At 40.8% G+C, this 16,322-nt stretch overlaps 1 protein-coding gene and 1 long non-coding RNA gene across 4 annotated transcripts in view; one reads left to right on the plus strand and one right to left on the minus strand.

Annotated features, from left to right (window-relative positions):
- Positions 1–362: 362 nt before the first annotated feature.
- Positions 363–16,322, minus strand: part of Rnls (renalase, FAD dependent amine oxidase) — a 262,909-nt gene continuing 246,949 nt past the window's right edge. Inside the window, exon 7 of the mRNA XM_031390110.1 lies at positions 363–895. Within this exon, the coding sequence (XP_031245970.1) occupies positions 743–895 (153 nt within the window). The 3' untranslated portion in view covers positions 363–742. The remainder of the gene's footprint in view (positions 896–16,322) is intronic.
- Positions 12,081–16,322, plus strand: part of LOC116103752 — a 54,178-nt gene continuing 49,936 nt past the window's right edge. For all 3 annotated transcript variants that reach the window (XR_004123571.1, XR_004123570.1, XR_004123572.1), the window contains exons 1-2: positions 12,081–12,264; positions 13,572–13,727. This is a non-coding gene — a long non-coding RNA (uncharacterized LOC116103752). The remainder of the gene's footprint in view (positions 12,265–13,571; positions 13,728–16,322) is intronic.

Raw genomic sequence — 16,322 nt, forward strand, 5'->3', positions numbered from 1 at the left:
CAACAGAAACTTCATTATCTATGACATAGTCCAAGTGTCATAGCAGACAGCGCCAGCCACAGGGGACCTGGTGTTAAAGATTGATAGCTTTCCTCTCAGTTTCTATTTAACTTTTATCTCACATATGAAGACTGGAATTTGCTTTAAGGGTAAAAAGCATTGTGTGACTTGGAAAATGAAGACAATTCATGTAATATTCTGACAACCTACAGGAGGTCCCTTTGTGGGTCAAGCAGTTCTTCAAACTGTAGTCTATGTCATTTACTACCCAGAGCTTCAGAAAGTAAACAAGAAACAGAAATTATTCCATGTTTTGGAGAAATATTGCAGTTCAATAATACATGTGATGCTATAAAACAAGATTTGGTCGTGATTGTTGTTTATTCAGAACTGAAGTTTTCAAAAGGACAGTAAAGCTTTTCCAATGAATGAGAACTTTGGTTTAGTAGAATTCTGGGGCTGGGTTATTTGTGACTTATAAGCACTATTTTGCTCCAATAAGGATTAGTAATGAAAAGTGAAAAAAGTGATGAAGAACTACAGTCTAAGAAATTATCATTTTACAATGGGTGGTAGCTATCAAAATTATAACATTGTTTTTATATTTCATATTAAAATGACAGTAAGTGAGGATATTTTCTAAAGTAATTTCTCTTCACAGAAAGGAAAATAGAACAATCAATAACAGGGGATTGTCAAAAGAAAAATCCTAAAATAAATGTAGAAAACAAGAACACAGACACTAAATATAACGCTTTAAAACTTTCACAATACTCATGGCAGAGGCGATGCAGCCATCGAAGTTGGAGTGAGTGAACCCATCCCCTCCACACACCAGGAAAGGCTTGAGATGGAGCGTCATCTGGCCAGGTCTGTTGGAAACTGAGTTCGTAACCTGAAAAGCAAAAACAAAGAAAAAAAAAAGATTGGAGTTGACATTCAGCCATGGTAATGCCCACCAGGCTTTTGCTACCTGGAGAAATTAAAATTTTATGAGTGGAAAAACCCAGAGTATCCCAAAGGTTCCCCCTTGTCAAAATATTTGCATATATTTCAATCATCAAGTAACTGGAAATGCACTGATTTTCTAGATTTGTAGATGCTATGGTTTGAATGCTTATCTACTATCTCTAAACTCATGGGTGCGCTCCTCTGCTGGACGGTTTCATGTCAACTTGACACAAACTAAAGTCATCTGAGAGGAGAAAACCTCAGTTAACAATAACCTGGGCTCATACGACAGAGACCTGGGATAAGAGAGGCACTTGAGAATCACTGGGGGTGACCTTAGTGGTGACTCACAAGTGCTGTGACTCACAAATGCAGATATGGAACCTGAAGAGGCCACTTCCTGTAGCCAGGCAGGAACCCCAGTAGAGCTATAGGGAAACCAATCCACCCATAAAACTTTCAAGCAAAATTTATCCTGTCTTCAAGAAATACAGGGATTGAGATGGAGGACAGAGGGAATGGTCAACCAATAACCAGCCCAACTTGAGACCCATCCCATGGGCAACCACCAATCCCTGACACTATTAATGATTCTCTGTTAGGCTTGCAGGCAAGAATCTAGCATGGCTGTCCTCTGAGAGGCTCCATCCAGCAGCTGACTCACAGAGGTAGGACACCCACAGCCAAACAGTGGATGGAGCTTGGGCACTCTTATGGAAGAGTAGGGGAAAGGATTGTGGGCCCTGAAGGGGATAGGAACTCCACAGGAAGACCAATTAACTTAGACCCTTGGGGCTCTCACAGACTGAATCACCAATCAAAGAGCATACACGACCTGGACCTAGGTATCCATGGTCGTATGTAGCAAATGTGTAGCTTGACCTTCATGTGGGTCCCCAATGACTGGAGCAGGGGCTATTCCAAAAGCTGTTGCCTGTCTGTGGGATATGTTCTTCTAGCTGGAATGCTTTGTCTGACCTCAGTGGAAAGGGATGGGCCTAGTCCTGCAGAGATTAGAGATGCCAGGGTGGGGGGATATCCAGGGGGCTCCCGCCTGCTCAGAGGAGAAGGGAATGGGGGATGGAGGGTGAGGGCTGGGGGAAGGATCATGGGAGAGCATGACTGGGAAGCAGGCAGTGAACAGGATGTAAAATGAATAAATAACAACAAGCAAGCAAGCAAGCAAACAAACAAACAAAGGTTCTTGGGGCCCACAGAGCCTGAACAGCCAAACAGAGAGCATGTATGGGATGGACCTAGGTCCTTAGTATCTATCTATCTATCTATCTATCTATCTATCTATCTATCTATCTATCTATCTATCTATCTAACTATATGTTGTACAGCCCTGTCTTCATGGGGGACTTCTAGCAGCAGGAGCAGGGGCTATACCTGACTCTATTGCCTGCCTTGCTTCGCCACAACAGGAGATGGTGTACCTAGTCCTACTAGAACTTGGCATGCCAAGGTGGGTTGAAAACCATGGGAGGATTCACTTTTCTGAGGAGAAAGGGAGGACTGGAGGATGAGGGAGGGGAGGGGGATGGAAGGACTAGGAGAAGAAGAGGGAGGGGAAGATGAGGTAGGGATATAAGTAAATAAAAAAAATACACCACCACGACCAAAAAGCCACATTATGTTAAAAAAGAGAAAGAAAAAAAAAGCCTTCATAAGAGCAAGCTTTGGGCAAGTCTGAAGGGCATTTTCTTATTTTGTGATGGATTGGGGAGAGCCAAGCCCATGGTGGGTTGTGAAATCCCTGGGCTGCTGTCCTGGGTTCCATAAGAAAGCAGGCTGAGCAAAGCCAGAAGAAACAGTAAGTCAGTAGATAGAACTTCTCCATGGCCTCTGCATCAGCTCCTGCCTCTAGGTTCCTGCCCTGCTTGAATTCCTGTCCTGACTTCCTTCAGCAATCTATGGTGATCTGGAAGTGTAAGCCCAACAAACCCTTTCTTCTCTACTTGTTTTATGGTCACAGTGTTTCACAGACCAATAGGAACCCTAGTTAGACAACTCTTAACCACAATAGTGATGGCATTTGAGGAAAGGACCTTTTGGAATGTGAAAGGCTCTGCCCTTATACAGGCTCAGCCAAGCTTGTTGACAGCTTCTAACATGGGAGTTAAAATCCACTAACTATGAAGAAAGCAGGGTCTCACCAGACACTGAACCTGACATAGCTTTGGCCTTGGCCATTCCACTCACCAGGACTGTGAGAAACATGCTTCTTTTGCACATATGCCTCCACCCCCAGTCTGTTACACTGTTAGGCAGGCTAAACAGAGCAAGACACCCCCACCTTTTCCCTTTCTTTTCTCATGTACTTTCTGAGCACTGTTCTCAGATGTCTTCTCTCAGTACTGGGGGGCTGAATTTTAAAACATCACATCCTTGTCTTAGACCAGAGAGTGACCTCCTTCTGTTTACTGAGCACCTCCTATGTGTTGAGTGGTTGTTCAGCATTTGTAGGCTGTATTGCACAGGTGAAGTAATATAGTGCTCCAATCCATGTAGGAGACTATAGGAGTATGACCGATGCATGGCTATGGCAGTCATGGTCATTCCAAGGGAAAGAACAGCATATGTAAATGCTGTAGGTCACTGTGTGTGTACATATGTGTGTATGCTCAAGGGTGTATGTGAAAATGTTGGAGTGGGGTAGTATAGAGGAAGGGACATGGCAGAGAGACAGATAGAAGGGATATAGACTTTCAAATACTACAAATATACTAACTATAATGTAAAAATACCCATTGAACATGTAGAATTTAACTATTTAAAGGGAGAAAAATAAGCTGAAGTTAGAGATTTATTTTGTTTTTATAACAAGGTCTATAATATTTAAAAGGATGGAGGTGGAGGTTATTTCTAGGAAAAAGCATCCACAGGATCAGTTGGATGATGCCATTAAGCCTTCATTAGCTAAGAGAATAAGCAAGAGTTACATTTAGTTATGTTGGACACTGAGATGGTTGGTTACTAAGGCATGCCAACCTCCATAGAATACCAGCCTAGACACACTTATGACCATGGGAGCTCATCCAGCCTGCATGGCACCGCCTTTTCACATAAAGCATCACATGGTGGCTCTCTCTATCCACTGGCTTCACGGAGGGTACTGCAGTAGAGGCTACAAGGATTTCTGTTTCCTCTGACATCAGGAAAAGAATGAACACATGTGACTCACACTATTTGGATTATGGTGTGGAGATTTTAGGTTCTAGAGCGAGGTAGTATGTACTCTTAGAATTTCTTTTGGGTGTGTGCTTCTGTGTGTGTATGTGACATGTTAATGTTTACACATGGGTATGTACATGTGGAGGCAAGAGGTTTTACAACTTGTTAACTTCTGCCTTTTTTAGACAGGGTCTTTCCCTGCTGAATCCTGCTTGACCATTCAGAAGGAATTGTGACACAGTTCCTGCATCTGGAGCAGAGCCAGCAGGGTGTGGGCCTCCAAGATTGTTGATGACTGTTAGGTATAAGCCTTATTTGTATATTTTATTTTTATGTTCCTTCAGGGAAATGTCCTCTCTGCCAAGGCTAATGACTCCATGATAATTAGAGACAGCAGGAGTCCAGGAGGCAGGGGTGTGCCTAATATCCTTAGCAAAATGGTAAATGATATGACTTTCAGGATGGCCCTTAAAGCTGTGGGAAAGAACTCTGAAAACACAAAGAGTTCAAGAACATATAATTTCTCGATTATGCAAAATATAAGGAAGCAATATGAATTACATATGAGCCAACTTGTCAGAAAGATATTAAAGAAGATAAAGAGATTTTGGGACTGGTGATCTCAGAGCTGGATCCTACCCAGCTAGCTTATTGTCTATGCTTTCAAAGGCAGGCAGATCTATGAATTTATTGCTGTGTTAAAAAAAAAAAGTGTACTTGCTGTCTTTTTCTAAGAATCAAGGGGTCATAAAATGCTATTTCATGAGATAAAGTGGAACTTGGGTAAACAACTGAATTGATATGTAAATAAAAGACTGGGCTTTGGTCTGAAAGAGCTGAGATATCTAGAGAGCTGTCTTGAGCAGAACAAAAGACTGTCAGTGTGTACCTAAGACTGACTTCAAGTTGTTCTTTTTGCCTGTCCCAAACACCCTTTGCTCAGAAACCCTCTCCCAGCTGAGGCTGGTCCTTGGCATTTCCCTAAACTCACAAATTTGAGTAGGCTGGGTGGCCCATGAGCTCTGGGATCTCCTGTCTCCATCCATTCAACACAAGCACTACAGGACCATCTGCTCCTGGCTTCTTCTTTGTGTGTTGGTGATGTCATTCAGGGCCCTCATGTTTGTATAGCAAAAGTATTTACCAATTAAGCTATCTAGTCATCCCTTACAATCTTTTAGAACAGGGTGGCTCTCAACCTCCATAAATGCAACCCTCATGCTATGGTGACCTCTAACCACAGAATTATCTTCATTGCTACTTCATCACTGTAATTTTGTTAGTAATGAACAATAATATAAATATCTGACATGTGTTTGGTCTGAGGTGACTCCTGTGAAAGGGTAGTTCCACCTCCAAAGGGGTTGTAACTCACAGGTCACAGAAAGGCTTTGTGGAGATATCCTTGTTCATGTGCTATGTTTGTCTCTCCTATCCCCTCAGCACTGGAGATTGAGTCCACAGGCTTCAGTATCCTGGGCAAGTATTCTATCGCAAAGCTCTTCCTAGCCCTTCTATTTTGCTTTAACAAGAGATAAAGACCTTGAGACCCCCTTGTTACCCATACACAAACACAATGTTGACAGCCTCATATTCATACTTTTCTTGAGGCTACTTTACAGAAACATATATACACACAGAAGATAAACTTGAACCCTTTGAGATAAAGTTCTTTGGGTAGCAAAGTAGCACAGATGAGGGATAGAGAAGCACAGACTTTGGTATTCAACTTGAGTTTTCAACTTCTGTTTAGGTAGGATTTTAATAAATTGGGATTCTTTGATTTGTCAGTGAAACATTAGGGAAGAAAGGAAACTTCTAAGGTCTTAGATACTCAGGTGGCAACATTTTCAATATGTTTCAAGTCTGAGAGTAAGGGAATCATAGTTTGCTTGGAAACAGGATACACTGTAAAGAGAACACTGGCAGGACCTAAGACTAGCCTGGGGTAAGCTCTCTGTTATGATGTCCCTCCATTATGGGGAAGGCTTGGGAGTTTTCATTTTACTCTGCAGGAGGATTTAAATCACTTAGAAAAAAATACCTTGCCTTTTCTGCTTTGAATTTATACATCTGGTCCATCTACAAATATAGGTGTGTCACATTAGCCACCTCAAGCAGACATGAGTCCTTTCTGGACAGCTGTGCCATACGTGTGAAGCACTGAAACTTGAATTTCCACAGGGCTGTTTTAGCCCTGGCATATATTTTAAATTATTGAGATGTGGTTCCTGGCTGTGGCTGGAAGCATAGCCAAAGGCTGTATTATTGTGAGAGATTGTGGTTTTCACAATGGCAAGATCCTCTCTTGCAAGGCTCTCTGTTTTCTTCATATGGCTGAAGACACTTGCCAACACACACCCATGCTTTCATATTTTCCTTGCTGGGTAATTGCAGAATGGTTGATTCCACCTTCAATGCAATGGGGCTGATTTCATCCAAACTGCTGGCTGGCTAATCAGTGGCCCACTTTTTTAGCCATGTGATCTGGCATCAGGCATTTACTAGTCAGTAAATTAAATCATACGGCACTGATGGATTACCAGGTCTCTACTGAGCAGAACATTTTCCCTAAAGCTCCCTTCTGATTATCATTTGTAAGTCTAAGAGGGTGTAGCTTCATTATGGAGATGGCAACTGGAAGGTATTAAAACCAACACAAGCGGGGGTTTTATGAGTGTCTGTTCTTCATAGGTTCTAATCTATGTGAATATGGGTCAGTGAATTATCCCTTGTCTGTGAATTTTTTGTATGTTTACATTTTAACTATTTAAAATGCTTTGTTTTAAAAATTATACATAGTGTACTGGGCTTTGTCAACCTGACACAAACCTAGACATATCTGGGAAGAGGCAATCTTAGTTGAGAAAATGTCCCCATAAGATTAGCCTGTGGAGAAGTCTGTGGGGGTATTTTCTTACTATATGATTGATGTGGGAGGGCACAGCACATTGGGATGATACCATCCCTGGGCAGGCGATCTTGGGATATATAATAAAGGAGGCTGAGCAAGCCGAAAAGCAACAATCCTTTATGGCTTCTACTGTTCTTCCCCTGCTTGGGTTCCTGCCCTGACTTCCCTCAGCTCTCGACTATTACCTGGAAGTATAAGATGAAATAAGTGAAATAAATCCTTTCCTTTCAAAATATCTTTTAGTTAGAGTGTTTTACCAAACCAATATACACACGCACACATGCACACACACACACACACACACACACACACTCACTCACTATTTTAACCATAACTGTAAATACATCTCTTGCAAACATAAAAAGTTAATAAATATACTTGAATAAGCCTTTCTCAAGATTCAGTTATATTCAGGATTTGGCTCCACTGAGTACACAGAGCTGTTGACACCTGATGTTCACCTTCTTCCCCCAACAATCCATCCTTCCTCACTGTCTAGAGCAGTGGTTCTCAGCTTGTGTGTCATGATCTCTTTAGGGGTGAGTCAAATGACCCTTTCACAAGGGTGGCCTAAGACCATCAGAAAACTCAGATATTTACATTATCATTTATAACACTAGCAAAATTACAGTTATGAAGTAGCAATGAAAGTAATTTTATGATTGGGGGCTCACCACAAATGAAGAACTGTGCTAATGGGTCACAGCTTTAGCAAGATTGAGAAGCCCTGGTCTAGAACATGGGAAACATGGTTTTCTCATGAGAGTGTATTATTGAGTTCTACTAGGGTTTTCCTTTGAGCCATTGATGTCTCTCCTCTGCAAGTTCGATCATACATAATAGAAAAAGAGTATAAATGGAGTTTCTTTTCAGTGAAACAAAAGTACCCAGGCAGCAGCCAGACTGCTTAAATAATTAAATAATTTGTGGTTCAGGGACTGTCCACTTTAATGGGAAAATAACCAACTTCACATGTATGAAAACTGTCTCCTGATGGTCTCCTTGCTCCTCGATGGTATCTTAAAATGGGTGAAATAAGACAAATATTAAATAAATCAGGAAAGGAGATAAAGTGAAATGCATAAGAAGTACCAAAGCCCATGAATGCAAAGATAATAAAGGAGAGGGAGGACCCTTGAGGCAGGGCCTGTCTTACACCTCACTGTCTGAACTTTAATGCATTCAGCTATATTGGTTCAAGCTCTTCATTTTCTCAGCCTATTTAAATGAACAGCATCATGTAGAACTGAAAGGAATAGCTGTTGATCAGAGACTCGACCTCTTCACCTACAAAGGTGAATGCCCTGAATCCAGAACCAAGCCTGGTTTTCTTTCAGACCACTCATCTTGAAAGACAAGTTTCTCCAACTGTCACAGTGTATCAGGGGTGGGTGGAATGTACAGGAACGTCTGACAGCTATCAGGAATCAATTGTGATACTCTTTTCCACTGAGCTCAGAAGTGGCTACAACACCTTTGCCTCAGTGCTCCAGGCAGCCACTACCAGCTGACTGGAGCTGGCAGTGGTTAGGAATCCTGGCCATCAACAATACATCAGAAGGCTAATGAGCAAACATGTAATCAGAAATGCGTGGATGAATCGCTTGCTTCCCTCCCTGCTTCTTTCTTCTCACTAAAGTTAGGACAGCCCTATGCTTTCTCTAAATTAGAGAGTTTTTAATGTGAAGAAAAAAGATTGTAGCAGAGTCACTGTCTCATGTTAGAAGCTCAATTATTGTTCCTTCAACAATCTTCTAAACTCCCCTACAGACTACCACCCTCCCATAGAATGTCATACTAGAGCTCTGACTGCACACAGAAAGAAAGCTTTGTCTGCAGGGGTAGTTCTGCAGAAGCACATAGTATGAAGATCAGAAATTGTGGGCAAAATAGAGTTGGAAATGATGACTCCTAGCCTACAGTGCTAACAGAATACTGAGTATCACTGGAAAACCATTAGCAGCGCTACTGTCCCAGCCTCGGCTTTTAGCTGCAGTGATTCATTCTCTGCAGTCAAAGCCTTGGACTTTGTGATGCAGGCCTTGGAAGGTAGCTGCTTCTAAGAGAGATGGTTTTGATATAAATTAAAAAAAATGTGATCAGGGATGTAGACTTTTTTCATCAGTCCACCATGTTGGTACAGAGGAAGTGTCTTTGTGGTTTTATCATCTGTGTTTGCACCTTTGTTGAAGAACCTATTATGGTGGAAATACCCACAGTTCTTGAAACCCACTGAAAAAATTATTACTTATAGTTTTGGTTGTGAGCCTAGCCTTTAATGGCTAAAGAAGCTTGGAAAACCCTCGATACAACTCACAGACCATATGGAACCCAGGAAGAAAGAAGATCACACCAAAGTGTGGACGCTACAGTCCTACTCAGTAGGGGGAAGAAAATAAACTCTGGGAAGTAAAGGGTGAGAGGGATGTTGGGGGAAGAGAGGAGGAGGAGTAGAGAAAAAGGAGGGCCAGATCAGATATGCGAGGAGATGGGGGAGAAGTACAGAGGCTCAGGAATTTGAAAGTAGGTGTGTAGCAGTGGGGGAGGGGGAACTGGGGGTAGCCACTAGAAAGTCCCAGATGCCAGGGACCCAAGAGGTTCTCAGGACCCAACAGGGAGGACATTAGCTGAAATACCCAACAAAGAGGAGAGAGAACCTGTAAAGACCATATCCAGTGGATAGGCACGGCTCCCAGTTAAGGGATAGGGCCAAGTACCCACCTCAAAAGTATTAATCAAGAATTCCTCCTGTCCAAAGGAAATGCAGGGAAAAAGAGTGGAGCAGAAAACTGAAGGAAAGGCCATCCAGAGACTGTCCCACCTAGGCATCCATCCCATCTGCTGACACCAAACCCAGACACTATTGCTGATGCCAAGAAGTACTTACTGATAGGAGCCCAGTACTGTCCCCTGGGAGGCTCTGCCAGAGCCTGACTAACAGAGGCGGATGCACACAGCCAAACATTGCATTGAGCGAGGGGACCCCCATGGAGAAGTTAGGGCAAGGACTGAAGGTGCTGAAGGGGTTTGTAACCTCATAGGAAGAACAACATCAACCAACCAGATACCCCAGAGCTCCCAAGGACTAAACTACCAACCAATGAGTACACAGGGGGTATCCATGGCTCCAGCTGAATATGTAGCAGAGGATTGCCTTACCTGGCATCACTGGGAGGGGAGCCTCTGAAGGTCTGATGATTCAATGTAGGGGAATGCTAGGCTGCTGAGGCAGGAGTAGGGTGGGTAGGTGGGGGAGCACCCTCATAGAGGCAGAGGGGAGGGAGGAGTGGGTAGGGGGCTTGTGGAGGGGAAACTGGGAAGGGCCATAACATTTGAAATGTAAATAAACAAAATAAGCAATAAAAAAATAAAAAGAAAAAAATTACTTGCACCAAAGGAAGGCATTTCTGTAGAATTTTCAGGGTTTTCCCTATCATACTTCGCATTTTTCAAAGCTTTATTATTCTTATTGTGAAAAAGCATGTGCCAATTACTTCAAAACATAAGCAGCAGATATGAAATCTGTATGGTTCCACCAATATGTTCCTGACAGCACTCAGTAGTCGTCCTCACCCACAGGGGAGGTATTCCAAGATACCCAGTGGATATCCAGGACAACACTGGGTAGAGACGACTTCTTCCCACTGCTTGCGGTTTTGCTCCCATGATTAATTTACCATGGGTAACTGGAGACAAAAAATGTTCTAGAAGCAAATAATTCAAACATTTAAGGTGACATGCTGCTCTGAGTAGCTCGACATGACCTCATGCACCCTCTTATCTGTCCAGAATGTGAGTCACCTCATGTGAGCCAATGTGTCCATGTTTACAAGGTTAATTTTTATATGAATTAGCACTACCTGCCCCATGGCAGTTCTTCATGTAAATTGTATTACTTTAGTTGTCTTATTTTATTATTATTTATTGTTAATATTCTACTGTGTCTGTTATAAAAAACTAACACTAGTACATAGTTACAGAAAAAAAGCAGTATATACATAGGAAGAATTAATATTTTCAATTTCAGGCATTCATTGGGGGTCTTGGCAAGAACCATTCACACATAATGGAAGAAATAAAGGATGAGCTAATTCATATAAAAATTAACCTTGTAAGAGATTGGATAATTTTACCATTCTTATATTACATTTATATTTAAATTTGCCATTCTTATAATACATTCTAGTGTTTATAATCATACTTTGATTCCTTTGGGCATGCATGAGTCTTGATAGCACAGATGTCTACACTCTCACTTATGATTTTAATACTAATATGGTATCTTTTAAAAACGATCTTGATTCATTTTAGTGGACCTACTGATGGTGGTTTTTAAATTTTATCTGAATCCAGGGACTCCTGTTGTCGCCTAGTTGCACACTCACTTGCCTGAGGTGACTGACTATTAATAGCCTTGCCTTGCACTTCCCCTATCTTGTGTGTGTGAGGTATTAGCTACACTGGTAATAATGCAAAGCTATAAAGGCTGGCTGGCTGGAATTGTTCCCACAGTTTCTTGCCTCCTCTAGCATGCGGCCATGACTTAAGAGTGAGTGGCTATAACGGCCCATGTGTGAAAAGCTCATTCCTCAGCCTCTGGTGGGGCAACCATTTCTGATGGGCCTGTAGAAGGAAGTTAGCTCACTGGGTATGTTTGAACTTCGATCTTTCTTGTGCCATCTTTCAGTTGCCATCAGGTGAGCAGTTTACGCCTTACATGGCTGTCTTAGTTCAAAGACTTAAGTCTCTGTGAAGAGACACTATGACCACTGTGATTTTTTTAAAGGAAACCATTTAATTGGGGCTGGCTTGCAGTTTCAGAGGTTTACTCCATTATTATCATGGTAGGAAGCATGGTAATGTGCAGGTAGACATGGTGCTGGAGGAGCTGAGAGTTCTACAAACTGATCTGAAGGCAGCGGAAGGAGACTGTGTTTCGCATTGGGTGTAGCTTGAGCCCATTATGACCTCAAAGCTCACCTCCACAGTGACACACTTCCTCCGACAAGGCCACACTTACTCCAACAAGGCCCCACTTCCTAACAATGCCATTTCCTATGGCCAAACATTCAAACACATGAGTTTATGGGGGCCATTCCTATTCAAACCAACACAACGGTCTTCCCACCATGAAGTACAACCCTTCCCAGAAGACCATGGAGTGAGGTTTCTTAGGTCATAAGGCAACATAAGTATTTCCCCTACAAAGTTTATTTTCTCAGGTATTTTGCCATAGAACCGCAAAGCTAACTAACAGTATAAGTAAACATGTCTGTTGGAATGTAAAAACATTCACCTTAATTTGAAAAGCTGGGGAATCTAACTGTTTACACTATTATTACCTCACTGTAGAAACACTTCAGTGAAGTCAAAGATGTTCCATAGTGTTTTTGAGGGTACACACACAATAAAAGTCTCTTGGAAAGTTTTAGGGATCAGAGAGTAAAGAGATTACCTTTTCTGGGTTACTTAGGCAATCAACATCCATGCCTTCAAAAATTCTTTCTTAAAAATTCTCTATATGCTTATGTTTTTGTGTTACACCAGCAACGATAGACACATGGAGTATAGCTGTTCTATCTCTGTTTATCACTATGTCATTAAGAAGAGTGATAAAATTATCTGTCAACCACACACTTAATAATTTTGAAAAGTAACCCAGTACTGGAAATAATGACAAATTGTGGCATTCATTACACATTTTTGTCCATTTAAAAATATATTTCTGTGAATGATTCACCACGTCTGACTACTGACTTTTAAGAATCCCAGTGGCCATCTCCTCTCATGCTGTAGAATTTAATATTCATAAAGAGTTTTATCAACACACAGGCACTTCCCATGAAGAAGGTGAATTTTAATTGGGCCATCTGTGTTTTGTTCTTCACTTCATCTTTCCTCTGGTCTTCTCATCTTTCTAATGTTCTATTATATTTAATGGTGATTTTATAAGCCCATTTCTTTGTTACACTTTAGAGAACATCTTACTTGTATTATAGATGCTTGGCTGCAAAGTTATGTGACTAGTATGATAGAGAACTGCTATAAAATTACCACTGGCTATGATATGTCCTTAGTGTGGGAGAAAGTGATATGGTTTGGTCAATTCTCAGTGGGGCCATTCACTTTATTGGTATTTATCTATACAATTTTAATAAACCATTCTGCAGATGCAGAATGAATGTACCATAAATCAATGTTGCTATCCATGTAGTAGTAGTTTCAGTAATAGCAAACTGCAAAGGACATACTTTGCTGACATTGTGAGTTTGATTGCTGAGGTCTACACTGGGTCTCTTTTAAAGTTTTGAAAGTATTGGAGCAGGCCATTTGGATAAACTGTATTCAGGAGAAACATACAATAAAGAACGACATATGCCTTCCTCCTGCACTGTCTCACAACAGACAGACACAATAGGCACAGCACACTTCCCTTTAGAATTTTTAATTTAGTGGAAAATTGCTTGGCCCTTCAGCAACTTTTAGCATATTAACTCATTAATTATTCAAATATTTGTCTTGTTTCTAGGTGCTGTGGGGCACTATGAAAGGTGGGAAGGCACAAAACCGTTTCCCTTCTCTAGGGTGAGGTCACAGAGTTTGTTTTCATCTGAATGGAAAGGCTCCTAGCAAACCTGCTTGCTTGAGCCTGTAGGATGCAGAGAGGCAAAGGCGTTTTCAAGTGGTGAGTCCAGAGAGAATGAAGACTGTCCCCAACTCATCGCCCTTCCCTTGTGGGTGATCAATGCCCAATTCTCCACCCAATCAACCCTCCTGCAGCCCTTCTCCCACTCGCTATCTATTCTTCTTGATGACCCTGGAGTCTGGCCCTTGACATAACATTCTGCTTCCCATGCACGCTGAATGGACCCAGAAGCCTTTTGTCTGAGATGTGAGAGTAAGGTAAAAAAAGGATTTAGGGTTCTTGAAATGACCTTCTTTCTACTTTTGATAGCACAAAAATAAAAGGGTTGAGTTTGTGCTCTAAGGATAGACAATGATGCATTATAAAAAGCAGAGGTAGTTTTAAAGACAGCTTAATTGAGGATAAAATTAAATAGGCAAAACTAGTGGCATGCCAGAAGAACTAGAGTCCCTTCACATCTGTTTCAGAATTCGCCAATTTCAGATTTTCTTTTTTTATATGGAAGGATTTTTTAGGTGACTTATAGTCTCTAAATTAAGGTTTTAAACTGCATGCCCTTAACAGTCAATGATGTTTAGTATTATGCAGATGTGCGCACATGTGTGTGTGTGCATGTGTGTGTGTGTGAATTGCACATGTGCTTACTTTCTATTTACTCTTCCTTATATGTGGTAAACAACATAAAATTTACTACTAGGTACATCCATTGGAAAACACTAATCCACTTTATTTTTGTAGCATGTTTATTAATATTTTAAAATTATTATTTTAAAATTATTATTTAAAATATATATATTAGAGCCTGCTCATATGTTTATTAACAAAAGGGACAACCACATATATCCACTCACAAGCATGTTTAGGAACCTCAACATTGACAGTACCCACCTCTCCCAATACCCCTCTTCTCTAAGACCCACCCCAAACTTTGGGGGGCTTCTAGCATTTTTTTTTTAAATCTGAAAACCACATGAATATGCTGTCTTGACTTTCTGCCTTTTATGCCTCCATCCTCCTGTCCCTGTGGGCTGTAGATGAAAATCTCCAAGAAGCTGCTCAGTCATTCAGGTTTAGATCAAAATCTGGATATAACTCCTTGGTGGTAAGGCCCGAGTCACAGCCAGCTTGCCCAGCAACATCTGTGATATATCCTTGATGTCATTGTATTCATGGAGGAGGGAACAATGCTGCTTTTGTTGTTTAAAAGTTTTAAATTTAAATATATTTTGATTATATTCTCCCCACCAAGTCCTTTCAGATCCTCTCCCCTCCATATCTACCTAACTTTAAGTTCTTTCCCAAAAAAACAAACAAAAACCAATAAACAAACAAAAACCAATACAACGAAACCTTCCAAACCAATAAAAAACAATAAAACAGCACCAAAATAAACTAACAAAGCAAAAAATTCACCAAGATGTAACCAAATAAAATCAGACAAAAAAGTGTGGAGTCCATTGAATGTTGGTTAGCTATTCCCAAACATGAGGCCTAACCCAGAATGGGTGATATCCCAGTATTGTGTCTCGATCTGCCCATAGTAGAGATGCCACATTAATTAGAATCATTGGATACATAACCTTTGTGATTGGCTTCTTCTGTTTAGCCTGATGCTTTCAAGGATTTTCCATGAGCTAGCATCTACCAGTAGTTGATCAATTTTTATGTTTGAACTATATCCAGTGTATTGACATTCCATCAGCTGATGAACTTTGGGCTATTTATAAATGTGGCTGTTTTGAATATTGTTGCCAAAATATCTGAAGATATTCAGTTGACTCTTTTGAGAATGACATGATCATAATTTACCACCTAGTTGTTTTCTTAGGAAGTTGACTCATTGCATATTCCTTATAGAAAAGCACAAACATTTCACTTCTCCATATCTTCAAAAAGACTCATTGTTTTATATTAAATATTATAGCTATCCTCAACAAAAACTATTGAGGATAGTGGTTTTATATAATTAATGTATGCTAATAAATTTATAGCTCTAATGGTTGTAAGTTCACTGTTTATCTCACTATGGTCTTGCTAGGTACTACCCTAATGGATAGTGATGTTGAGTACATTTTCATGTATTCATCTGTATTTCTTGGGCATTGTGTTGATTCAAATCCTTTGTTCGTTTTTAAATTGGGCTTTCTTATTCCTTTTGAGTTGTAGGAGTGAGTTCTTTATATATTCTCCATGCAGATTCTTATTGGGAATGTGACCCATCAATCTTTTCTCTCATTTTTTCTTTTTTACTTTCTTTTACAAATTATTATTATTTTATTTTATGCTGTGAGTGTTTTGCCTGTATGCACATCTGTGCACTGAGGGCATGCCTGGCACATGTGGAGACCAGAAGAGAGTGTCAGGTCCCCTAGAACTGGAGTTGTAGAGGTGACAGATAAATCAACATGTGGGTGAAGGGAATTGAACTCGGGTCCTAAAAGATCAATCAGTGCTCTGGCCAACCAGTGTTGTTATCTGCTAAGCCATCTCTCTGGTCCCTTTTTAGTCTCTTGATAATCCTAAAATAAACAAACATTTGATTTATGAAAGTTAAAATTATATTTTTCTTTTATTGCTTGAGAGAGAGGAGAGAGGAAGAGAGAGAGAGAGAGAGAGAGAGAGAGAGAGAGAGAG

Source organism: Mastomys coucha, unplaced genomic scaffold (assembly GCF_008632895.1).
Source record: "Mastomys coucha isolate ucsf_1 unplaced genomic scaffold, UCSF_Mcou_1 pScaffold21, whole genome shotgun sequence".
Taxonomy (NCBI): Eukaryota; Metazoa; Chordata; class Mammalia; order Rodentia; family Muridae; genus Mastomys; species Mastomys coucha.